At 44.0% G+C, this 25,798-nt stretch overlaps 1 protein-coding gene across 3 annotated transcripts in view; it reads left to right on the top strand.

Annotated features, from left to right (window-relative positions):
• Window positions 1-232: 232 nt before the first annotated feature.
• clint1a (clathrin interactor 1a) overlaps window positions 233-25,798 on the top strand; it is a 32,716-nt gene continuing 7,150 nt past the window's right edge. Inside the window, exons 1-9 of one of the 3 annotated variants that reach the window (XM_066717059.1) lie at window positions 233-442; window positions 16,421-16,525; window positions 16,979-17,075; window positions 18,309-18,417; window positions 19,739-19,903; window positions 21,807-21,987; window positions 22,296-22,524; window positions 23,672-23,696; window positions 24,757-24,834. In XM_066717059.1, the coding sequence (XP_066573156.1) occupies window positions 402-442; window positions 16,421-16,525; window positions 16,979-17,075; window positions 18,309-18,417; window positions 19,739-19,903; window positions 21,807-21,987; window positions 22,296-22,524; window positions 23,672-23,696; window positions 24,757-24,834 (1,030 nt within the window). In that variant the 5' untranslated portion in view covers window positions 233-401. Of the gene's footprint in view, window positions 443-16,420; window positions 16,526-16,978; window positions 17,076-18,308; window positions 18,418-19,738; window positions 19,904-21,806; window positions 21,988-22,295; window positions 22,525-23,671; window positions 23,772-24,756; window positions 24,835-25,798 lie in introns of all 3 variants that reach the window. The other 2 variants (XM_066717057.1, XM_066717060.1) reach the window with 2 other exon arrangements.

The following is a 25,798-nucleotide window of genomic DNA, read 5'->3' as shown; positions in this document are numbered from 1 at the left end:
AACAGATACAATACATAAACAATACCACTGTATTAAAAATATATTAAACAAATCAAAACCAGAGAAGAACAAAAATAAAACGCTAACAGCAACATGGAAATATGTATTCACGCATGGAAATAACATGACCCTGGCTGTGAACGCGATTGAGACAGAACTACATTTCCCACAATGCCCGCGGACTACAACCCCGACGCGCTCTCGGCGCCTCCGTGCGCCTGCGTGACGTGTCAAGGACGTCTCCGTAGTAACCTGCCCGGCCCTGCTGCCGCTGAGAGAGCTGGGGAGTTTGAGGGAGTTGGGGATTCCGGTATCGGCGACAGAAATCCGAGTCCATCGGCGGGTTTTCACGGATCGGACGCCGGGTCACTGAGGCGGAGAGCCCCCGTTAGAGAGCCGAGATGCTGAACATGTGGAAAGTCAGGGAGCTGGTGGACAAAGCGTGAGTATTCTTGACCATTTTCGCAGACGGCAGGGTTTTCTTGTTATCGTGAGGCCCCGGGTTTCTACCTGTTCAAGACAGACACGTAACCAGCCGGTGACGTCACGCCGCGTACCCAGCTGATGCGGACCCATCATGGCTGCCCCGATAGCCTTCCCGAGTGGAGAGGCACGCAAATTAAATGACGCCCGATGTCTCTTTCGCCACTGTGTCCCCTCACAACTAACACCTCCACCCTCCACAGACGCAAACAAACTCCCTCTTCCTGGTCCTTCTTGCCCTCTTCCTCATGACACCCACCCGAGTCTGAATAACCAGCTTTCTGTTTCCCCCTCTCTCCTTCTCCTCCTCCTTGTGTTCTCTCTCTCTCTCAACGATTGTGAAATCCCGATACCATTTCACAGTCTATTATTACATATTTCAAAGTTGTGTTATTAAGACTGGGCCCTGATTTGTAGTGTGAGTTTGAGCTGTTCCGTCCTCCTGTGCACAGTGTACTGAGCCATACACGTCGATGGATATAAATAGTACCAGGAAACGTTGCTGTTTCATTTGAAATGTAGTGTTTTCTGTTGTGTTTTACGGTTACACTATTTGTGGGAACACTTGGTGAACTTATTCAGCTTGTATGGCGGCTTTCGCTCTAATTGTAGGATCTTGTTTTGATGTGGAAAACATAACCACACGGGGTTAAACTCGGGTCTCTCTCATGACATACTGTAGGAGTTTTTATGTAGATGTGGCCATGGCACTATTTCCTGCACATAGTCGTGAGTTTGGGTTGCATTGGATCCTCTGTTTCTGTGGGGAAATGTGTAAATGGCAATGAAAATGTTTATGATGTTTTATAGATTTGAAGGCAGCCCTAAATTATGTCTTGGGCCTCCTTTGTGTAGCTCCCCCTCTCTGTATTAGTGTATAATCAACTGAGCAGCTTTTACCCTGCTACCTGTGTGGGTTAACTTAACTAAAAAATGAACAGTGAAAAGCTCTGTATGAACAGTTTCAACATTGCATTCATACACCAGCAAGTGAATTTAAAGAGTGGCAGACATTTATCACCCCCCCCCCCAGACGTACACATTTACTGGATGCTGTGTCTTACCTCCATTCTACTTGTGATCTGTCAAACCAAGATACAGTTAGCGGAAGTGAAATGCAATGTGCAGGTGCCCCCTGCCCTGCTGCTCCTGTAGCCAGGCAGTATTGAGTTTATTCAGCCTTTTTGGCTCACCTTATCTGTTGAGCTGGCTGGAGAAACCCCACAGTTTGTGTATACGTTTAGTTACACAAGGCACCCGACATCTTCTGGGTAAAGCAATAACGGGGGCAGATTTGATGGGCCAGTCAACAGTGGCAAAGAAAGAGCCTTTGTCTGGCCCAGAGAGACCTTTACACAGTGACGCGTGCACCCGAGGGAAGGTATTGGAGAGAGATGTGTGTGGAGCCGTTTTCCTGCAGTTCAAAGTTTGCTCTCCAAATTAAACCAAGACGATTAATGCCTCCTTTTCTCTGGCAGCGACTATGCAGGCTGGCATCACAATGATACACACACACACACACAGTGATGCGATCTCAATGACTGAATTGACCACAGGCCTTTGCACTGCCTCCCTAATTAGTTTTAAAACTTTGTCTCTATCTTTAGTCTTGCGTGCTTGTTTATTTTTGTTCTTGAACAAGTCTATACACTTTTATATATATCCTGAAAAATAATATTGCAGTTGTGATCTGAACAGTTTAGGCTTTAATTATTTAGATGGGGTATAGTTTCACTAAAACAGTAAAAACTGTATATAGTACCGTTACAAGTTACACTGGGATTTCTCTTCTATGTTGTAGAGTTTTAACAGTTTAAAAAGTTAATAATACTTAACATCTTGCACCCCACCCTTTTGTTTCCTTATCTTTCCCCTCTCCCTTTGACCTCTGTCGTAGCGTCATGTGGTTTGTTCAGTGTAGCAACTCAAACACATTATAATGATGATAATAAGGAACATTATTGTATTTTTTGCTTATAAGACAAGGATGTCAGATGCCTCACTTCCTTTACAAACCACAGGTTTAGATACAAATCGGAGAGCTACAGCATAATCTCCTGAACCCTGGATTCCAACAGACCAATTTGCATGCCGATTTCTCAAGATAATAAGCCTAGCCTTCTTAAAACCTGTCTGCTTACCTTTACATACATCAATGTGTTGTGAAATATTCTACCCATGTTGTAACCATAGGTGCAGTGCTCAGTTTTCCAGAACTGTGTAATTCAGGGCTGTGGTTTATAATTCATTTGCTTGGCTCTCATACTGCTTTAAAAAAATAAAAATAAACCTTTCTAAACATGCCATGCTGGCAGTCTTGGTTTTAAATGCTCACCAATGAACTGCTGGTTAGACTTGCAGAGATGCTTTCAGCTGGTTTCACAGACCTTGATTAGCACTAGCCTTGCTCTACTCTAAAATAACATTGGGCAGTCCAAGACTAGTGCTAATCTGGGTCCGTGAAACCAGCCCTTTAAGTTTCTCTCTTTGAGTCTTGACTTTAGTCGTATGAAGGCATTAAAAGCATTATCGTTTTATTGTGTTGTCAAAAGCAAAGTAATGTAAACAAAAAAAATAGTTTTTAATAAAGATTGAATGTAACATTTTTATCACAAGCTAGTTTATGATTGTTTCCCTGAAATGAAGAGTTTGGTATGCCTCTGTGTTACAGTATTTGAACAGTAACATTATTTGTACTCTTTGCCAGCGTGGGTTGCTTGATATAGATTTAGTTGTATCTATAGATATTTATATATGTGTCTTTAAATGTATACATGTATCCCCCCCCCCTCTTGTTTTCACTTGAACTCTCATTCACACCTATCCCCAAATTAATGTAAATCCAACAATTGGCATAATTAGCTGAGTTTAACCTGATCAGACCCTATAAAACTCACCCATAAAGCCTAAACTACACCCTACGGGAACCATGGCCACTGGCCAGATTTGCAATTTAACTTCTCAAATGTAAGTTAAAAAAAAAAAAAAAAATCAATCTGTAAATCAAAGTTTAAACAAATACTTATTTCAGGTAGGGGGTTGATAATGACTGAGGAGCAGGGATGCTGGGACCCCAGGAGTCCTAGCTCCCAGACTGCACTGGGGTTAGCAGACAGCCTTGTTCACAGCACAGTGACGTAAACGGACACCCCAGTTTTGCCCTTGCATGGCAGTGTGCGACACTGGCCTTCTATGGGTTTGTGCAATGTGATGTATACATAAACACTACCAGGGCTCCAGGCAGTCTTATTTAATTGACGTTTCACAGCAGAACGATAACTAAATAAATACATATACCACAAGACATTGTTTATCTTTTACCAGTTGTAAATTGTATCTCCATTATTCAATGTTGGTCTGTGCAGGTAGATCTGTGTACGGCTTCAGACTGGCATAGGCCTGTTTTATTTATAAATATATGTATGTATATATACACACACATTCAAAAAATACATAGGCCTGTATATGTGTAAGTGACTCACTTCAATGAAATGTTGTGTTTTGAAAAGCAGCTAGGCTGTGTCCTTGGAATGGCACAAAGAGCCTGAATTATGTTGACTTGAATCATTGCTGGAAGGTTCTTTGTGGCCATTCTGGCCATTCGCTTTTTGAGGTTTTTGGGGTTTTGGCACCTTGGTAACCTTGGGGCTTGTGTATTTTTCGTGTTGTAATCGGAAGCTTTGTAGATGTGATTTGGGAGATGGTAATTATCTTTGCCTCCAGTTCTGGTTTGACAAAGCACAACTGTATCTGCCAGGGTCCTTTTCATGGTTCCCTGTCAAAGGCAAGAATGTAAAAGATGTATCAATACACATTCCATGAACAGCATCTATGCTTGTATTCTACTTTAATCAAGATTGCCTGTTAAGTGTGAGGGAAAGGCTCTAGGGAAATTAACTTTTGTGAAGTTTTCGTTTGACATGACACACATTTTGGTTTCCTGATGCTTCCTGCTGACACTGACCTATGTGTGTGTGTTTGCCCCTGATGAGGAGATGTGGTTGATGCAGCTGTGCAGGTGCAGTTCAAGCAGTAAGGGCCTGCTTTCAGACTCCAGTGAGCAGGACTTGCTCGGCCTCCTCCAGAGCACTTAAAACACCACACCTTGAGGATGGTCGTCTTAAAAATAAAATAACAAATTACGGCACAATTTTTGTGGGCATATTGCATCAGCACGTTTCTTCTGTCATCCGGAGCTTGCTTGCTACTATGGTATAATTTGTTGAGTAATGTGCTGTCTAATGCCTCTTAATTTCCCCCTCTAAAAGTCTTCTCCGCCCTTTCACAAGAATGGTCACCTACTCAAGCTGATAACCTCATGTGTAATTCCTGATCGCACAAGTTTTGGGTAGTGCGCTTCCTTCAGAGGCACTTGGTTTACCTGTCTGTATTAAAGTACTTGAGCTCTGTCCACAGGCGACAGGAAGCTGTGGCAGTGGTGTGTGAAGTAATCGGGTTGCTGTCTTTTTTTTTTTGTGCGCCCTATCTGTGATGAGAGAGTTTTGCAACGCATCACCTGATGTCTGCTCAGGTGTACATATGTTAGTGATTATGTGCAATGTGAGGTTGAGATCCACTAGTAAGGTATATGGAATCTGACTTCCCTTTGTGGACAGGTTACACTATAATGTTCACCAGATAGGGTGGGTGCTACGAAGGTGTCTCCTTAGATACTTTCTTCCTTCCCTGAAGGCTGTTTCCTGGAACTTCTGCTCTGTGCCCTGGGCATCTGAGGATACAGAAGGGGTTGAGAGATAAATAACAGATTAAAACAAGGAAAAATAAAGTAAGCCACTGTTCTGCAATCACTGGACAAACTATTTTACCTGATTTTACAATGCTGCTTTTAACTCTGGTTTGATGACCTTCATAGTTCTGCTTTGCTAGTTATGTACCATCTTGGAAGAGCTAGAATCCCAAACACGCAACATTAAACAATCTGTCTCATTTTTGTGTGTTGTAGGAGAGGAAATGCAGTAATGTGTGCCGACACTCGGTATTTGGTTGACTTGCCCCATTTGTTGTAATAATCTCTGCCTTCATTCTGCTGTAAAAACCTGGAAAAACTGGTTTACCTGCACATGTGGCAGTTCTGCATAAGCACGGCCTTGTTCATACTGTTTTGCTTTCTTTTTCTCCTCCCTTCCTCTTTTTTGACAGAGACAGGTGGGGTAAAAATAATTGCAAAGATATTCCTTTGGGGTGTATAGTTGTGCTGACGTGGCCAGGGCCTGCAGCTTCAGTCACTGCTCTCGCACAGCCAGCTCCCAAAAGAAAATCTGTACATTGTTTATACTCGGGTTGAAAAGAAAAAAACATTAAAATCAGCCATTCGATATGAGTGCCTGAAAAAACGAAACGCACAAATAAATAAATTCAGTTGAATATCCCTCAAGCTGGTTCAAACTTGGTTACATGCCGTTTTTTTAGTTTTTTTTGTTCCGTCAAACCATGAATTTACTTTCCCTTTTATGTTGTGTAGATATGTATGTAAAGGAAATTATGCCACCCCGGATAAAGCCATCACTGGTTGTAGATAAAGGCAAAGCAAGCGCAGGGATATGCAGATTAACTGAGGTCGAGGCACTGTCACCAGCGGGAAACCAGAAACGCTCGCTCTTTGCTATGCATATTTCTGCAACGGTTTTAGGGAAATGCTCCAGCCCTACCCAGATAATGAACAGACTTTGAAGAGAAAAAAAAGACAACACCCCTTCTGTGTGGCATTGGAGTGAGGCCGCGCTCTGGGTGACGCAGGTGACTCTGCGCTGCACCTGCATGCCTGTGTCGTCCGTTCCTACTGCAGGTGAATACGGGGGAGGTTTCACCATCGAGGATATTTCGCAAGGTGCTCTGCTGTACCTGCCTTTAAAACTGGCTTGACTGCATTTTCTCCCCCCCGCCCCCTCTCTTGTGTTTGTTATTGCATACTCTCCTTTTTAAGGTGGCTTGTCTCGTCTCATCCTGTTGGGCCCTGCCGTTCCCTTCAGTCTCTTGTCAATAGCCTTGTCAAAGTATTGGTGTCTGAACTGCACTCTTTGCATTGAGAGCTCCTGAAACATCAGTGGGCTTATCGCTCTGGACTGATTTACCTTAGCCTGTCCGAGCAGGGAGTCCATACCAAGGCTGACTTGTTCTGTTTTGAGAGCCTCTCGGTCATGCACTGCCTAGCTAGATCACGTCAGCTGACTGAACAGAGGTCAGAGCTGTGGTGTTTGCTTTGATTTTCTGACGTTGTCTGCCCATCTCAGTTTTTGTTGTTGTTTTGGTCTTCTGTGGTGTGTTTATAACGCCCTACCCACAACCAGATCTGTATGGATTTATTTGTATAAATGTATCTGTAGCTTACCCCATTTTAAGCCCTAGCAACACAAACATTTCAGGCCAGGCCTATTAAAATCTGCACCCCATTTGGTGATATCAGTCGTTACGCAAACCCTACCTTAACAGAAGTCTTCAGTTTCTTGGGGACTCTAATCCTGCCTAGCCCAGACTAAACAGTAACACTGATTTCATTATGAAACTTAATTTAATTGTAAAATCAATGCTAAAACCAGGGAAATGTAACTAATATTTTTTTTTACCGTCATGTGTATGCCAAATTGTGAGTTTTCAATTTGTTTATTTTATTTTCAAATCCTCCCAAGTTTTCAGTTTATATGGGGTAACCATTAATTAGCCTAACACCCACATACTGTTCAGATTCTATATCTAGACCATGACATTATCATGTAAACTGCAGGATTTTATCTGTTTGTATGAGCAAAGGTTTAGGCTCTCTATAAACATAATCATGGCAGTGACTTCACTCTCTTTGCAAAATTGTGAAGGTTTTGTAGTTACCTCAGAATCGACACAATGGATGCCTTTGCCTGGTTGCTGGAACTTTCAAAATAACTTGTTTTATTTATAGTACTGTGTGAAGAGAGGTTCTGTGGTTAAGATGGGGGGGGTACTGTGCCCTTGCCTTTTATGTATGTAGGTTACTGATGATATTTGGAGGTAATGACTGGCTGCATTGTTTTGTGCCGGCACTGCCGAGTGCACTTTGTCTCCTCCTGTTTACTGCTATAACAGCATGTTCTGGTTTCATAACAGATCATAACTTAATTTTTCTCAGAATCTCTAGTTTTCCTGTTGATGAAACTCAGCCCGATGACGGTGCTTTAAAGCCACATCATCATCTTAAGAAATATTTGCGAGAATTGAACGAGCTGCAAGTAGACCGACCCTGACTGCAAGACTGGTCTGCAGGAAGGCAGCTTTTGATATAATTGAACTTGCTTGTGTGCGACTTTTTCTCAAGATGTTAGTCTTTGTTAGGGATATAAAGGTGAAGAATGGCGTTTAAGTGTTGATCAATTGAAACTAAACCAGAGTAAAGCAGATTAAAGAGACTATACAATATGAATAAAATGTTTTTTGAACCGGCAGTGCCCCAGATTTCAATGGGGACTTGCAGCTGGTTCTTTGCTGGGGCTTCCAACATCTAATCTGGCTTCCTGTGTTGTTGTTGTTGTTGTTGTTAAGTGAATGTTTTTATTACGGTTTTAACTGCTAGACTTGTTAACGGCTAAAACGACTGAGCAGCCTGATCCTGGAGGTTGCACCTATTCATAACAACTTCAGAGAAAAAACACACTTCCTATCTGGGTTTTTTTGTAGTAGCTCAAAAATTTACATTTCTTTCTCTAAAGATGTTTGTAAGGGCAGTTAGTAAGAGTTTATATTATTTTATCTCTCAGTAGCTATAGGTATTTTTATTTTGTTTTTATATGACCTACTATAAGGTCCTGTGAAACATGGAGAGTGTCACTGTGGAGATCTTGGTATGTGCTCGATATCGTACCTCATGTGACTGCATGCCTCCCATCCTCTCGATGATACGCAGCGCATTTGACTCCCTGCATGAGTCTTGCTAGATTTTTAAGGTTTCTTCGTAGCACTGGGATGCCTTGCTAAAATAGGAAGCTGTCAGTTTGGCACCGCATTGCACTGGAGTTAATGTTACTGAAGTATCAGACTTTGACCCCTGGCTGTTGATCCTGGTGTTTGTTTATAAGATGGAGAAATGGGCAACTCTCCACACTGCCTCAGATTGGCACTGGACTTAAAATTGGCGTTAATAGCCTGAGCAGATCGAGGTGTCAGAGGTCACGTGGCAGATTAAACTGCGAAGGAGGCCGTACCTCTGACCTTAATTAGTCTCTGAACTTTTGTTCTTGCTCCGGTAGTGTAGTGCAAGTCATCGTCACGACGCCTGTTTCCACAAAGGAGGGACGGCCCCCCTGGACAGAGTGTTTGGCCTTTGATCTGCAGCTCCAAAAGTATTGCTCCTCTATCCCGCTATCACTTTCGAATTACAGCTATAATGCATCAACGTACAGAGGGGTCATTAGAGAGCAGGGTATTGCAGGCCGCTGTCATTACTAAATTACAGCTAACGCACTGTACGGTAGAGACCACTTCTAAGCAGCCCACTTAGCTGCTATCATACAGCACTTTGGGGAGCCGTATCATTACTGAATTACAACTACAATACGATCTACACCGATATTGCGGCCGAAGTACCTCCACAATATAGTAAAGTGCACAACACGGTTATTGCCTAATTGCTACTACACTACATTGCATTTTAGAGCAATACCTGCTCTCACTGGAGCTTACTCAGGAGGTGTTGGCACACTAAGAGCCTTGGGGGTGGGGGGGCGGGAGGGTTTGCTCGTTCCCATTTGTGTGGGGCACTTATTACATTACCTCACTGCAACTGTCTCGTACGATGGGTAAACGCTACTCTGGCAACACGTCTGCTCTCCCTGTGAATTTACAGGTGCTAATCTGTTGGATGAACCTCCGAGCAGCCAGAGTGAAATCCTTGTCATCCATTTTGCCCGGCTTTAAAGCGCTAAGCACCGCACTCCAGAGATAAGACCTAAATGAAAACCAATCAAGACGAGCAGCAGCACTTGAGCGTAGATCGCAGAAAGTGGATTATGGATGCCTAGAAGTGATAATGTTGTGTGTAGTGATTGGAATCATAAATGTTCAGTTTCGGTGGCAACGTGCTGTGTATTAACCTTTTCAGAAAGCTTTTGTATAGCATTATCGATGGCAGAGAAAATAAGAAAAATCTATGTGCCAGATCTCTTCATTTTGATATCCGCAAGGGCAACTTCTCAATCAATCAATCAATCAATCAATCAGTCGGAGATTGCAGTAATCAAGTAATCACAGTGTAGCCAGTCAACTGAGTCAATCAACTGACCTGAAAAACCCTGTTGCAGATCCCTTTGCTCAGCACATTACATTTTTCTGCTTTTTTGTCAATATAAATAGTGTTTTTAGTGCATTTCTGATCAGGCTTTCTTTTTTTTTCTTTTTTTTTTTTAAATCTATTTCTTAGTATAGATTTCTTAATATATTCCTCTCCCCCTCTTGATTAAAGTCTGCAGGTTCTCAGAACTCAGGGTAGTCTGTGTGGGGGATGTAGCACTATGCTAGCTTGCGGATTTCTTTTTAGTTTTTCCCCATCTCCCCTTTCCCGGTGTCTCAGTCTTTGTAGGGCAGTGCTGTGTGTGAATGTATAAGCAGGTCTGTCGAGGCTGACTGAGGAACAGAAGAAGCACATCAGGCTCCAGAAGCCAAACTGAGGCAGCTGACTGTTTGATGAGCTGTGTCTCTTTATTTGTCGTTTTCTATATTCTATATTTTGCATGGTTTAGTATTTTGTGTTTGTGTGTGCGTGCACATGTTTTTTCTTTCTAAAAAATGTACAAGATTTACACAAAATCCATGTAAAACGCCACCATTAATTATTCCTTGGGATGATTTATGGTGCTTGGAAACCTTTCTCCAGCAGCTGAGAAGCATGAGCTTCTCTCCAGTACCTTCAGAATCTCTACCCTGTTCATATTTACATTTGTTTTGCCTCCCGGTCACCGCTTTCTGATTTGTATATTCCACCTGTTTTCTCATGGCCCAGTCAATAGATATCCTACTGCGCTGTGTTGCATACAGTGAGGGGGAAAAAAGTATTTGATCCCCTGCTGATTTTGTACGTTTGCCAACTGACAAAGAAATGATCAGTCTATAATTTTAATGGTAGGTGTATTTTAACAGTGAGAGACAGAATAACAACAAAAAAATCCAGAAAAACGCATTTCAAAAAAGTTATAAATTGATTTACATGTTAAGGGGGGAAATAAGTATTTGACCCCTTCGACTTAGTACTTGGTGGCAAAACCCTTATTGGCAATCACAGAGGTCAGACGTTTCTTGTAGTTGGCCGTCCCTTTGATGCGGTGCAGTTGTCCTGTCCCCTTAGCAGAAAAACACCCCCAAAGCATAATGTTTCCACCTCCATGTTTGACGGTGGGGATGGTGTTCTTGGGGTCATTCCTCCTCCGCCAAACACGGCGAGTTGAGTTGGATCCAAAGAGCTCGATTTTGGTCTCATCTGACCACAACACTTTCACCCAGTTCTCCTCTGAATCATTCAGATGTTCATTGGCAAACTTCAGACGGGCCTGTACATGTGCTTTCTTGAGCAGGGGGACCTTGCAGGATTTCAGTCCTTCACGGCGTAGTGTGTTACCAATCGTTTTCTTGGTGACTATGGTCCCAGCTGCCTTGAGATCATTAACAAGATCCTCCCGTGTAGTTCTGGGCTGATTCCTCACCGTTCTCATGATCATTGAAACTCCACGAGGTGAGATCTTGCATGGAGCCCCAGACCGAGGGAGACTGACAGTTATTTTGTGTTTCTTCCATTTGCGAATAATCGCATCAACTGTTGTCACCTTCTCACCAAGCTGCTTGGCGATGGTCTTGTAGCCCATTCCAGCCTTGTGTAGGTCTACAATCTTGTCCCTGACATCCTTGGACAGCTCTTTGGTCTTGGCCATGGTGGAGAGTTTGGAATCTGATTGATTGATTGATTGATTGCTTCTGTGGACAGGTGTCTTTTATACAGGTAACGAGCTGAGATTAGGAGCACTGCCTTTAAGAGAGTGCTCCTAATCTCAGCTCATTATCTGTATAAAAGACACCTGGGAGCCAGAAATCTTGCTGATTGATAGGGGATCAAATACTTATTTCCCTCATTAACATGCAAATCAATTTATAACTTTTTTTAAATGTGTTTTTCTGGATTTTGTTGTTGTTATTCTGTCTCTCACTGTTAAAATACACCTACCATTAAAATTATAGACTGATCATTTCTTTGTCAGTGGGCAAAAGTACAAAATCAGCAGGGGATCAAATACTTTTTTCCCTCACTGTAGGTATGCATGTAATGATTCCTTGGATCAGGACTGAACAGCAGGGTTCATGCTTTGAATTGTATTTATTCATTCATTGATTTTTATTCTCTTGGTTTTAGTTGTAACAACATTCCAATTACGAGTCAAGTCAAACCTCCTACAGTGATTTTTAAATATTTGTTTTACACACTTGATTAATATTAGCAAATAGGCTACAATTTGAGTGTAGGATTCCTGTAACTCGCCTCCCCGGGTGTGTCTGTAGCTGTCGGGTCTTCCCACAGTGGGGTGTGTCGCTGCATTGTATGTCTCCTCACAGTGCTGCTGCTAATCCATACCAGTTCTTCACCAGCTTTTCTTGTTTAGTGTTAACCCTCATAGTCTTTTAAACCACCTCCCATAACCGTTCAGTCCAGCTGAAATCTGGCAGGTCGTCTATCTCCCTCTGTGCCCGTGTTGATAATGTGTCACCGTGTGAGTGAGCTGTCCGAGAAAGAGAGATCGTGGCAGCACTTCAGCCAAAGATGAGGCCCACTGTCTTTTGCACATCACCCTAGCAAAGCACCCACTCAAAGCTTATCTGACGTCAGTTAATTTGTTTAAAGATTTTGTCACGGGGCAGGGAGCAGTTTACAGTGATTATCGGATAATTACCTACTTATTTCTATTAATTAGCTGCTTTTTTTTTTTTATCCCTCTCAAATCAAATGTTATCCATCCTTAAAGTCACACAGCCTCCTCTCTAATCGGGAAAACTAGTTGCATCCTTGAAGCCTTTATTGATTCGATCTGTCACATTAGCACAAAAGAGGGGAAGGTTATTAAATTAGACTCGCATATTATTTTCCCCTGGTCTTAGATTTAATCTCCAACAGCCCTATCCCCTGGAGATGGTGCCATTAGGTTCCACAAGGTGGGGGAAACAGATGGTAAATTGAATCGAACTTTAAACGTCCTGTGTTCTCCATGACAGTGTTTTCCGGGTGTCTGAAAAGTAAACCTTGAAAAGGTCCGGTCCTAATGCTAATGATGTAACCATTGTATTGTCAATTTATCAAATTGGTGGCTCTAATGTATTGGGTGCCGTATGGGCCAAACATTACAATGTAATTTTATGGTGGGGAAATTTTAACTGCAGTTTGCCACCAAGTCATTGCGAACTGTAGTGACTTGAGGTTCGCACAGTTTCCTCTTCTTTGATCACCTAAACCAGGGCTCTGAAGCTTGGTTCAAGGAGGAGCCACAGTCTCTTCTCTGTTCCAGCTACAATAGTGCCTTCTTGTTTACCTAATTTACCTAGCATTGTTTTATGAGTCTTATACAGCTGAAGGCTTGAAAGTGTGACTTTGATTACCTGTAACATAATTTACAGCCTTGAGAGAAGTGTTGCATTTATCCAGATTAAGCAGATTAAGTAAATGGGGAGCCACCCTGGAAACGTTAATCCTTGAAACACTGCAGGACGCTCCCAAGAATCGAGATTGGGCCCCCATTGACCTAAACGCAGGGTGATAAACGGAGATGTTCCCTCAGTCTCCAGTGTTTAATATTCTGGTGCTCTAGAACTGTCTTTATTTTTTCTTTCCCCATTTTGTAGGGCTGCAGAACTGGAGTGAAGTCCCAGGCATTAGTCACCCAGCTCAGCACTCCTGACCCCTGCTTTGTAACTGGGTGACCTCTGTGTGTGTTGCAGCCTCTTGTGCCAACAGAGCATCTGTTGCTATGCTAATCATCCCTGCAGACACTGCACATGCCAAACTCGGTAGGAGCATGGCTCAGAGAGCTGCTGATGCAGGACTGGAGATGAGGAAATCCCCCGCTTCAGCCTAAAGACAGTTTTATTGGCACCTTTTTACTTGTTTATTTAAATATTCACAACAGATTAAAAATCCCGGTTGTAAGGTGTTTGCATTCTCGGATGTCGTCTTCTACCAGTACGCAATTGCTCATTATAGTGTGTGCTTCATTGTTATGCAGGTGTGTGTGTGAGCATGTGTCCACACGAATTTTAAGGACCCAACTGTAACACAGGTGGAAGGGAAGTGGCAAATACGAGGGAATGAAGGGTGAGCGCAAGTGTATTAAACTAGGGGCTGTGTGCTCAAGGTGTACCTTCTAAAGAAGATCCCTGCAGTGCAATTTAGTTTACAAAAAGGGGCTGCCCTGTTGCTTCTACCCACCCGGGTGTGGGTCTGTGAGTGTGTGTCTCATGGTAAATGCAATAGTTTAGCAATGCCCTGGAGAAATTGTGATCACAGATGCCTTCGCAGAGCAGATTGTAATAAACAGACACCTCATGGAAGCAGAAGAGGAAATGAGGCAGAAAGCATGCAGGACTGGAGTGAACACATCGAATCGTGTGTGTGTGTGTGTGTGTGAAGGGAGGTAGGGGGATATTTTGGGGGGATGCATGATATCACAAACCAAATAATGTGAAAGTGATGTTTATGTAGCTTAACCTGCTGGGTACTGCACTGTGGCTGGTGAAAAATACTGTAGGGCCTTACATTTTATAAGATTTTATTACGAGAAATAGTTTTCACAAGATTTAGTCATTTGAATCCTGTAAGTTTTCTGCTCCACCTGTGCTGATTCGCCTTTTACCTGCAGCACCCCCTCCCGTGTGTTCCCCAGTGTAAGGCCTAACTGGAATGTAATGCACTTCATAATTACTTCCAAATACCTATTCTAGCATTGTCTATATTTTTCTGAGCATTTGCACAATTGTAGGGTACTACTCTGTTGAGTGAAATTAGATTGGATTTATTTTTATTTTGTGGTTATACAAATGATTGTCTTTATTCCAACACTGCGATTAGAGTGAAATTCCACCTGACTAGGTTCCCAGAACAGGGTCGTTTATTTTGTATATCTAACATCTACTCAGACCCTGGACTGCATTTTGGGCCACAGCTAATTTTTGTAACCCTGTATAATGGCTTCCAGATATGGCACTTTTGCATAGGTTTTGAACTGTGCGTCTCTCGAACTTGGAAGACCTCTGCAAAACTTTTTTTTTTAATGTGTTTAATGTGAGTGAAGGGGGGGTGGTTTGTACAGTTTTTCCTGTGGAAATAATAGTCAAAGTGCTTGCAGCTGCAGAGGAAGTGAGATTGAAGCCTTTTGGAGTTCAGAAACGCCTAGTGTCTGCCTGGTTTTATCAGCAGTACGTAGAGACCATAGAGCCAAGCCCAAGAGTGTCTTCCCCTTTTGAGTGATGTCATCCCAGCAACTCCCTCCATTTTCTACACATCTGGCTAGCTGGCAACTGCAAAGGCCTTTTATTTGGTGATGCCAACTGTTATGAAGTTAATTTCTCTGCATACATTCTTTTAATACACTGGAAAGGGAAAGTCATATTCTAGAAAATAAAAACATCTATGCATTCAAAGTTATCGCCATCACTTTGTGTACTTTTGCTTTGTTTAAATTAAAAAAAAAAAAAAAGTGTAATGTGAAATACTTTACACGTGGTTCAGTCTTTTGCCTTGTGAGTCGGAAGGTTTACACAAGTGTTAATTGAGTTTAAATCTGAACTGGGAGGATCTAAACAAGTTCGTGAAATATGATAATTGTGCCCATTAATTAGCACAGTAAATGTAATTGCAGGTATGACAAAAACAGGCCGACACTGAAGGGCTGGAATTAGCCCAGGTCCGGATCGGTTGGGTGTAGACAAAAAAAAAAAAAAGGTAATTTTTGTCTGTACTAATTGTAGTGCTGCAGTGTTGAAGTTAATTACATTTGGCACAGTCAGCTGGTGAGGAATATTGAAGAGTATGGCTTAGTCCTGCACTGACACTGCCCCCTGCTGTTAGTCTTTTTCTTTCACTCTCTTGCTCTGGATGGATCCTAGTCTATTTACCGAGATCCCCCTGGCCTCTGCCACTGTCCTCCTGCCTGTTATGATCTGTGTGCCTCTCAACTGGAGAGCTCATTCCTTCCCCTCACATCTGGCCCCAGAAACATTAGATGGCGGGATACAGGTCAGCTAAAACAAACTCCTGGTTGGTTTTTCTTTCATTATTCACACAGATATTTTTTTGAAAGAAAGAAGTGGTGTGTTCATGCTCTAACCTGTTCATGAGTACCCTAAACCCCTTTACATGGTGAACATGGCCTGCTCTCCTCTGTGTGTTTGTGTGTCTATGTGTGTATAGATGCACGCAGGCTTTCATGCCTATCACTGAGCAAGGGACTTTCTGGGTAACCACCTGCCCATCTAGCTGCTTTAAGCGTGTTGCGTTTGATTGACATGTCTCCATGTGGGAATTTAAGAGAAATGAGGCCTGACAGGAAATTCACAATCTCTATGATTGCGTGGCAGATTCCACACAATGCGAGCCCACCAGGGCTTGCCTGTGCACTGGCCCCCGTTACAGATTTAATGCCGTAATCCCCTTTCCATAGTCCTCCTGCTTGCGAGAGTGATCAGGCTGTGTAACTCACACATGGGTGCTCAGTGTTGGAGAGGGAGCCTGTTTATTTAAAAAGCCTTCCCATACAGTGACAGAGGGTTTCTTGTATCTTGTTTATCAATCGGCAAAATCCTGCAGTGTATGTGCGTAGGACAATTTCCATTGGTGTTGTGCAAATGTGTGGGTTTTTCTATTAATTGAACATTGATTAATTTGATTTTATAATTTTGTGTTTTTGCCTCCCTCCCTTTTCATCAGCACCAACGTGGTAATGAATTACTCGGAGATTGAGTCCAAGGTTCGAGAAGCTACCAATGACGATCCCTGGGGACCTTCAGGGCAGCTGATGGGAGAGATAGCCAAGTGAGTGTAGGCAGGGGTCTGGGCTGGGCTGGGAGTAGGATTCTGCAGAGAATACCCCAGAACACAGTACCTCTGAGCATTGTCCGTCACATTAGGAGTCCTGTGGCCTGCTGAGATGAATTGGACTGGCTCCAGAAGACCAGCCATTTAGTAGTAGTAGTAATAAGCCTCTCCTGTTAAAAAAATCTTAACATTGCAAACAGTGTAAAACATGACATGGTGCAGAAGTAACCCAACATAGAACTCTTAGAGTTTAACAAAATAAAAACATAGACCTTGCACTAAGCTGTTAGTCCTACTGTGTTTTTGTGAGAAAGATAATCCTAACCTACAGGACATGCAAGCATTTCTATGGTTCAGCTTTACGTCACCTTACTTTGCTTCCTTTGCATTCTGCCACATACATGTATTTATATTGGCGTTCTGTCTGCATTTTTTCCTTTCTTTACCCAGATCCACATTCATGTACGAACAGTTCCCAGAAGTCATGAACATGCTGTGGACTCGCATGTTGAAGGACAACAAGAAGAACTGGAGAAGAGTTTACAAGGTTAGGCAGTGGAAAAGCAGAGCTATATAAAACAAATAACCCTCCCTCCCAAAAAAACAAACAAAAAAAACAACCTGGGATGTTGTTTTGAAGGCCTGACGCGTATACACACGAGCCGCTTCCCTTCAGTGGAAAGGATTTTCCGACATGCAAAACCTCCTGGAAACTAAATCAACTTAGTCCAAAGATTTGACATCTGTCTGGGAATCTCACTTTTGTTTCCTTGCAGCACCTTTAAGGGGTGACTCGAGAGGGAAACACTCACACTATTCTGTTGACACCGGACAGCCTGGTATATTGGGCTTCGCTATATCATGCTTTTGCTGGCACATTATTCTTATTTTGTAGTAAGCTAATGCTCTTTCTTACGCTCCCTTTTTTCTTCTATTTTTACATTCTTTCACTCATTCTATTTTAAGTGCGTTTCGCTTTAGATCCAGATCTTTAGAAGTGAAAGATGCATCGAGAGTGAGAGTAGGAGCCGATGACATGCTAAAGTAGCATTCAGTCTGCAATAAGGTACGCTTGTCTGTGGCTCACGAGACTCTGTTGACTTTCTAGTCAGCATCCCTGCGGTGTGAAACAGTCTCCTGGCTTGCTGTCACACACTGGGGTTAATGGTTGGTGCTCCTGAGTGTTTTCCACCTCCACAGGAGTGTAAGATGGCATCTAGCCAGAATCTTGTTGAGCTCAGGTTTTATAATTTTTTTTGATGCATGTGTAGGTCTATGTGTGCATACATACACGTATGCATGTATACACCCACACATATGTAAATGTATGCCACCTGCCTGTATTAATGAGAGAGAGGCAACCCCTCTCACACCTCCTCTTTCATTGATTGAATAGGCTGCAGCCCCATGAGGGTTCATTTCATCCAATGTTCATACTACCAAAAATTGCCAGCACTTGCCTTCCTACAGGCCGGCAAGCCTCCTCCACAAGTGCGTCTCTCCCCTAGCCAAGGGACCCATTAGATGGTTCTGTGATTACATTCAGCTGTTAAAAATGATGCTGCTGTCAGTTTTGATTAGGCCGCAGAAGGAGATGGGAGGGGGATTTGTGGCAGAGAAGACATCTGCAGGATTGTAACCATCCTGCACTCTGATTCCACTCCTAATGAACAAGCAGCGTTGGGGGCAAAGAGGGGGCTCGTTTGTGATCGTTTGGTCTGAAGACGAGGTATGCGTGTGATATCTATATTTGTATGCATTTTATTTCTCTTGTTCTCAGGCCTTATTGCTCCTAGCATACCTCATCAGAAACGGGTCAGAGAGAGTCGTGACGAGCGCCAGGGAACACATCTATGATCTGCGGTCGATGGAAAATTATCATTTTGTAGGTAAGCATGAAAAGGGAGGTGTGTGTGTCTGTGTCGGCGGGGTTGGCAGTCGGAGAGCAAATTACAGCAGGAGCCGGAGCCTGAGCCGTCAGTCACTCTTGGTGCTTCTCACTGATCGGATCGGCTGCACCAATTAGAAAGTGACTGTTGTGAGCTGTGCAGAGTGCGTGGATTCCAGGACAGGGACCCCCAGAGTATTAATTAGCGAAGACGAGAAGAACTCAGCTGCTTGGTTGGGGAAAACGAAAGCAGGGTTAGAGAGAACTGGCTGAATGAACATTTGGGCTTTACGGTGTGTGTGTGTGTGTGTGTGTAAACGGGATGTCACTACTGGCTTGTCCCCGGGGTCCCTCCACTCTTAAAGAAATGACTCAATGGCAGGGCGCAGAGGAAGGGCAGGGGGCAGCAGCACAGAGACCCAGCATGCAGGGTTTGAAGCCGATAGGCTCAACTTAACATATCAAGTGTGTCGGTGCAGGCCGTGCCAGAGCAGAAGGTGTCTGGGCTCTCAGAGGTCACGGGCCCGAGACCTCTCTCCATTGGTAACCTGGAGTCGAATACGAATTAATCTGATCCAATACGCACAAATGGTTTAATCCTGGCTTTTATTAAGACCGTTATTGTTTCCAGGGCCCGTGTGGCGCTCTCCCTGTTACAGCGTAGTAGAAGCAAGTTTCTGTTCATGCACCCATATATAACGATTGATCCTCCTGCAGTTCTAAAAATGTGCTTGGGAATTCTTAGACCTGGTCAAGCACACAAGGGCAGCTGACAATTTCCGACCAGAGCTGGGAAAAGGGTGTTTGTAAATGTACTCAAGCCTGAGAGTGTAAGGGGTTCCCGAGCCGGCATGGTTCGAATCCAAGCGGGGGCTACGACCTGCAATCGCTACATAAGCCCAACAAAATAGTGTTCTCGCTGCATAGAGTGAATGCTGTGAATGCTTATTCTGCATTAGATTTCGCAGCCCTGGGTTCAGGTAAAACCACGTGGGCCAGAGTCTTTCCTTAATCTTCAAAGAACAATCCTGGTCTTCCAAACCTGCTCGTGGGTTAAGTCTGCCTTACTTCAGCCTTCAGAATGAATAAAACTGTTCTTTATTACATTTCAGAAGAAGGGGGGGGGGTGAATCATTGTCACACCAGGAACAAGTAGTTTCTGATTTATTTATATGCCAAAAAAGAAAACGAGCCAGGGGCCAGCAGTGGAAAGACCTTCTGATCTGCATGCGTTTCCATTAGGCCATTTCCATAGGGTACATTCTCATCATGATTCAAGGATGGGCCTTTTTCACTAAAAATATATGTATTTTTTCTCCCAGATGAGAACGGGAAGGATCAGGGCGTCAACGTGCGGCAGAAGGTGAAAGAGATGGTGGATTTCGTGCAGGACGATGACCGGCTTCGGGAGGAGAGGAAGAAGGCAAAGAAGAACAAGGACAAATACATCGGGGTCTCTTCTGACAGCTTGGGGGGCTTCAGATACAGTGAGTGCCGTTCACATAGACAAGCAGTGAGGGCTTATGTGTGCTTTGGAATATCAAGGGTGCGTTGGACAGCCATTGCTTTATAAAAAATATTTTTGTTATGCATTCAAATATGCATTTCTGTCACAAAGACTGGTGACATCACAAAGACATCAGCTTGAGGTCACCTGAGCTGAGCCCTGCCTTTTCTGCACTCAATGGCTCTGCCTGGTCCACTGAGTGGGTCCAGGAGAGCATCGGTCTCCAACAAAGGGTTGCAGTGTTTCCTGCATTTTGCAACCGGCCCAGCTCCCTTCTGCCAGCTTAATTGGTCTGATTTAGCTGATTAACCAGATTTAAATAAAAGCTCCTCAAAATTGGTGAACATTGCGTTACAGGTAGTATACCGTGAATCGAAAGACTCCTTCTAAAGCAGTGAATTGCAAAAGACCTTGAAACAAAGTTACATAAGCCTTAAGTGGATGAAATAACCAGGTTAATGAAGTAATTTGGGAGAGCGCTCCAGTTTGCCCTACACAACAGAAGAGACAGGAATGGGGTTTGAGGGTTTGCTTCAGGCAGCAGGCATGTGAAATCTGAGGAGGGCCAGACACAGCACAGTGTCAATCCTTCTCTTCCCACAGTGCTAGAATATCGAAGGGCAGCCGACTCTGTTGTTCCCTATTGCTCCTTAATCCCTTGAAAAAAACAAAACAAAATGTCCATCCCTTTTCCCCCTAGATTTCCGTATCCAGATGACTGATCTTTTGATTATAGTTGTTTTGAATTTCTATCCTAACACTTTTCTTGTCACACGACAGCATCTGTGCAATTTCTGACGTGTATGGTAAAAAAAAAATATATATATATATATATATATATATATATATATATATATATATATATATATATATATATATATATATATATATATATATTGTTTTTTACCCTTTTTAATGGATATTTTTAAATCTCAGCTGTCTTTTCAGAAAATATGGTTTATCCCCAGCTATTTTCCTCCTTATGCAACAGTGGCAATCCTCATATTTCCAAGTTGACACATTCCTGATTTATCACATTTATTTAATTTGAGTATTAAAAGAAAAAACAGGGCAAACTAACAGCTGTGGCAAATGCTTTTATTCACGGCCTTAATTATTGAATTCTCATGTCAGATATTTAGTTTTGTCAGTGATGTGGAGTGCATGCTTAAAATTAATTGTCACACAGAATTGCAGTGGAACCATTTTGTAATTGGAGAGTTTGAAGATGCATGTTTTTTTTTTAAATCTGTTTTCCTACTTTCTTCCTGAGTTATTCTCCTGATCCGATGTTTCTCCATCCTATGGCGATCTCAGTGCTCCTCTGAATCTCAGTTGCTGGAGAAATGCAGTATAGGAAAGTCACTAGCTAAACTTGCTTTGGTCTTCTTACTGCACCTCCCCTCCATCCCCCAATGTCACCTATCTGAATTATTTAGGAACGTATCTGACATTTGTCCTTTCCCTGCAGACAGCTTCCTGACAGGGTTAGCAGTGTGTCAGTTTAAGGACAGTCATGGCCTTAAGTGAGATGGCGAGAGCTATAGGGAGTGGAAAGTGCACAAGCTGAGCGTTTGCTTTGGCACTTCTGTGTGTTTACGTGGTTAGTGCTGCGCAACCTGGGCTACAGCAGTCATGCATTAGTGTGCAGGTTTAGTCGCTACGACACTGGGTGTTCACCAGCCTGTGGCTCTTGAACGAGAGGTTACCCTAGCCTGCTATGAACGGGGCCTCGATGTCGTCGAGTCGGCAAAACTCCTCAAAACAAGTGAGCCAATGACTCATGGGAAAAGCCAGCATGCAGTGAAAAGTGTTTTATTTATTTTATGTTTTTATATTAGTTATTTTTTGTTGTTCCCTCCCTTCCGTGTACTCTCTCACAGCGGGAGACCGGTATGAGTCGGAGCCCAAGTCACGGTGGGATGAGGACTGGGACAAGAATAAGGGGGTGTTCCCCTTCAGCGAGAAGCTGGGTGAGATCAGCGACAAGATCGGCAGCACAATCGACGACACCATCAACAAGTTCCGCAAGAAGGAGAGGGACGACTCCCCTGACAGGTTCAGGTAAAGCCCAGGACCCACCGGCAGACCAGTGCTGACACTGACATCTTTCTCGCTTTTTGTCTCTTCCTCTGCCCCCCTGCCCCTGTGTTCCAGCTATAGCCAGTGCCACAAAGCAAAATACAACTTTTATCTCGTGGTTGGCATGTTTGCTTCTGAGTATGCAGGCTTCCTCTTTCATTTCTACCAAAGTTGATTTGGTTGATTTTGATTGGCAATTGGTTTCTATCTCCTCTGTTTTTGTTTTTGTTTGGTTGGATGGGCCACTTTACTTGCTTGCTTATTTACGCGTCAGATTTTATTTCTCGCAGCGACAACGAGGAAGACCGAGAGCGAGCTGCCCGCAACGGCAGGCCGGGCAAGTCAGAGTTCAAGGATGAGGAGGACACAGCGACGCCCAGGGGCACCCAGTTCACTCAGGCCACGGAGACGACCAACACGCGGAAACGGGGGGGCGTCCCTTCCAAAACTGTGGACCTGGGGGCTGCCGCACACTACACCGGGGACACGGGCAGTCCTGACGCCGGGGCGCAGAACAAGGTGTGAGGACTTGGGGCAAGGGGGAAGGGTACTGTAAAAGGGGTGCGGTGCTTTACCTCAGGAGGGAATTTGGTTGGGACAGGGAGTGTGAGGGCCAATCAGAGGTCTCAAACTCAGTCTCTGACGGACCACAGGGCTTTCTGGTTTTCATTTGCAGCTGGAGCTCTCAATCACTTAATTAACCTAGTTTTCTAGACAATCACACATCTGATATTGTTTTAAAGGTCTAAAGACCATCTGAAATTGTTTGTGGATTACAGTGGATTACTCCAGTCGCTGCATGCCTAACCACTGGTTCGCCGACCATGTATGTGTAAGAAATCAGAAATGCACAAAAGACGCACGATCACAAGGTAATCCACAGGCAAGGTTATGAACAGGTTTTCTATTGTCCCTTCATGGTCACACTTTACAATAATGGGCACCAATTATGAATAACCTGGCATCTGAATGCCACAGGAATAACACCAGACTACTTCAATCTCAGAGTTCTGCTGTCAATCACCTGTGAGATGAGATGGGGGTCAGGGAGAGGGATCACACTGGGTCTGGGTCAGGGCTCCTACATGTGCTCAGCAGCAGAAGGCTTTCGTGTGTCACCGATGTGGGATTCAGACATTCATTCATTAAGTACTGGTGCCCATCATTGTAAAGCGTTCTTTTATTAACTGACGGAGCCGATGACGTTGAGCTGCTGCTTGTGCTGTTTAGTAATGCCCTCGGGTTGGCGGGGGAGTCGGTGTAGCTCACAGAACCAGTAGCTGTACAGGGCCATCAGGCCCCGAGAGCCGCTGGGTGCCGAGGACTAATTGACTCGATAAGAATGATATTCAGGATGAAGTCAAGTGAATCTGTGCAGTAAAGTCTATATAGTTAATAGAACAAACAGTTGCTCGAGGAGGGGGAGGGGCGGGATGCAACATACCTGTCTGCTAGTTGTACAAGGTGATTGAAGTCTGGAGTAATAATTCACTACTTGAAGTCCTGTGCTGCCACCTTGTGTCGGCTGGGATGAGGGGGGGTGTCATGCTAGACTGGCTTACAGTTCCAAACTGGAGCCTCTCCTTCAGTAGGTTGTTTTGAGGGGGTTTCTTTGACAATTTTCAATTTCTTCCTTTTTTCCCTCTGCCCTCTCTTCTGCCCACAGACGCCAGGAGCAGGCACGGCCGTCAGTAAGTCCTCCAGTAGTGGCTTGGTTGACCTGTTAATGGACCCCACTGTGGGATCTAATCAGACCACACCAGCAGGTAAAAGTGGGCAGGCAGGATCTCTCCCTATGGATGCCTGTTCTTTCATGCTGTACTGCAAAGCACTGTCCTCTCCCCTCCCCACACACACAAACATATATCAGAGAGATGACGAGCTAGTGTGCATGCCTCGGAAGAATACAGCGTTCCGGCCCCCCAGACAGGAAACGCACCCTGTTCTTTAAAAGGGTCTTTAGTCAGAAAAGGAGTGTTTCCTTAGTGCAGTGGGGTATTTTTATTTGTGGGGGGTCTGCCTACTTAGGATATTGATTTGTTCATTTAAAAAGGCTATCTATTAAATACATATATGAATCATTCCTGAAGCATCTGGGTTTAAATAAGCTGGAGATTTGATTTTTAGATGTTTTTGCTTCTTTTGCTTTGGTTTTCTGGGAGGGGTGTGCTGCCATTCTTGCATGATATTGTGAATCTGGTGGACTGTTTTTTTTTGGTTTTGTTTGTTTGTCACCCCCCCCCCCACCCCAAATGAACCAGGCGTCTAAAGAAGGAGGTTTTTAGGCAGTGCTGGTTAAGTGCAGCAGATGTTGCTGAATGTCTTGCAGCAATAAGACCATTTAGCTGCAGTGCCAGATGTTGAAGCGGTCCCTGGTGGTGCCGGAGTGCTGCACAGATGTTGCAGTCCCAACATGCCGACTCCATGCAACTGCGCTTGAGGCAGCTGGGCTGCGTCTCCCATCATCTGTACATCCGTGCCACCCTTTGCTTTTCAAATTCGTCCTGACTGGCTTTTTGTGATAATGGAATATCAAAAAGCCATATTTCAGCTGTCTCTCCGCATACATCACTGGTACAGCTCTTTTCTGGGCCTCCCATCTGTGCCAGGAGACGAGGCCAGAGACGCACAACCCACAGCAGAGGAGTACGAGCAAGGCGCACAATACAGTGAGATGCCAAGATCCACTAGAACTGTGACTCCTGGATGAACACTCACTCGTTCTCTCTCTCTCGCTCTCTCTCTCGGTAGGTGGGAGCACAGACCTTATTGGGGGTTTCGCAGATTTCTCATCACCTGCAGCTTCAGCTAGTTTTCCCTCAGGACCTGGTATGTAAATAATGAATAATAGTAGTAAAGCCACCTAATACCTCTTTGTATAGGATCTCTGGAGAGAGTTTATACATTAACTGTGCAGGTCTTATACACCGATCAGCCATAACATTATGACCACTGACATTATTAACACTGATAATCTCGTTATCATGGCACCTGTCAGTGGTTGGGATATATTAGGCAGCAAGTGAAATTTTTTTCCTCAAAGTTGATGTGTTAGAAGCTGGAAAAATGTAAGGATCTGAGCGACTTTGACAAGGGCCAAATTGTGATGGCTAGACGACTGGGTCAGAGCATCTCCAAAACTGCAGCTCTTGTGGGGTGTTCCCGGTCTGCAGTGGTCAGTACCTATCAAAAGTGCTCCAAGGAAGGAAAAGCGGTGAACCGGCGACAGGGTCATGGGCGGCCAAGGCTCACTGATGCACGTGGGGAGCGAAGGCTGGCCCGTGTGGTCCGATCCAACAGATGAGCTACTGCATCTCAAATTGCTGAAAAAGTGAATGCTGGTTCTGATAGAAAGGTGTCAGAACACACAGTGCATCGCAGTTTGTTGCGTATGGGGCTGCGTAGCTGCAGACCAGTCAGGGTGCCCATGCTGACCCCTGTCCACTGCCGAAAGCACCTACAATGGGCACCTGAGCATCAGAACTGGACCACGGAGCAATGGAAGAAGGTGGCCTGGTCTGATGAATCATGAGTTCAAGGTGTTGACTTGGCCTCCAAATTCCCCAGATCTCAATCCAATCGAGCATCTGTGGGATGTGCTGGACAAACAAGTCCGATCCATGGAGGCCCCACCTCGCAACTTACAGGACTTAAAGGATCTGCTGCTAACGTCTTGGTGCCAGATACCACAGCACACCTTCAGAGGTCTAGTGGAGTCCATGCATCGACGGATCAGGACTGTTTTGGCAGCAAAAGGGGGACCCACACAATATTAGGCAGGTGGTCAAAATGT

Source organism: Amia ocellicauda, chromosome 11, assembly GCF_036373705.1.
Source record: "Amia ocellicauda isolate fAmiCal2 chromosome 11, fAmiCal2.hap1, whole genome shotgun sequence".
Lineage (NCBI taxonomy): Eukaryota > Metazoa > Chordata > Actinopteri > Amiiformes > Amiidae > Amia > Amia ocellicauda.
Note: the sequence above shows the minus strand (reverse complement) of the source record. Positions and strands in the feature narration are given on the sequence as shown.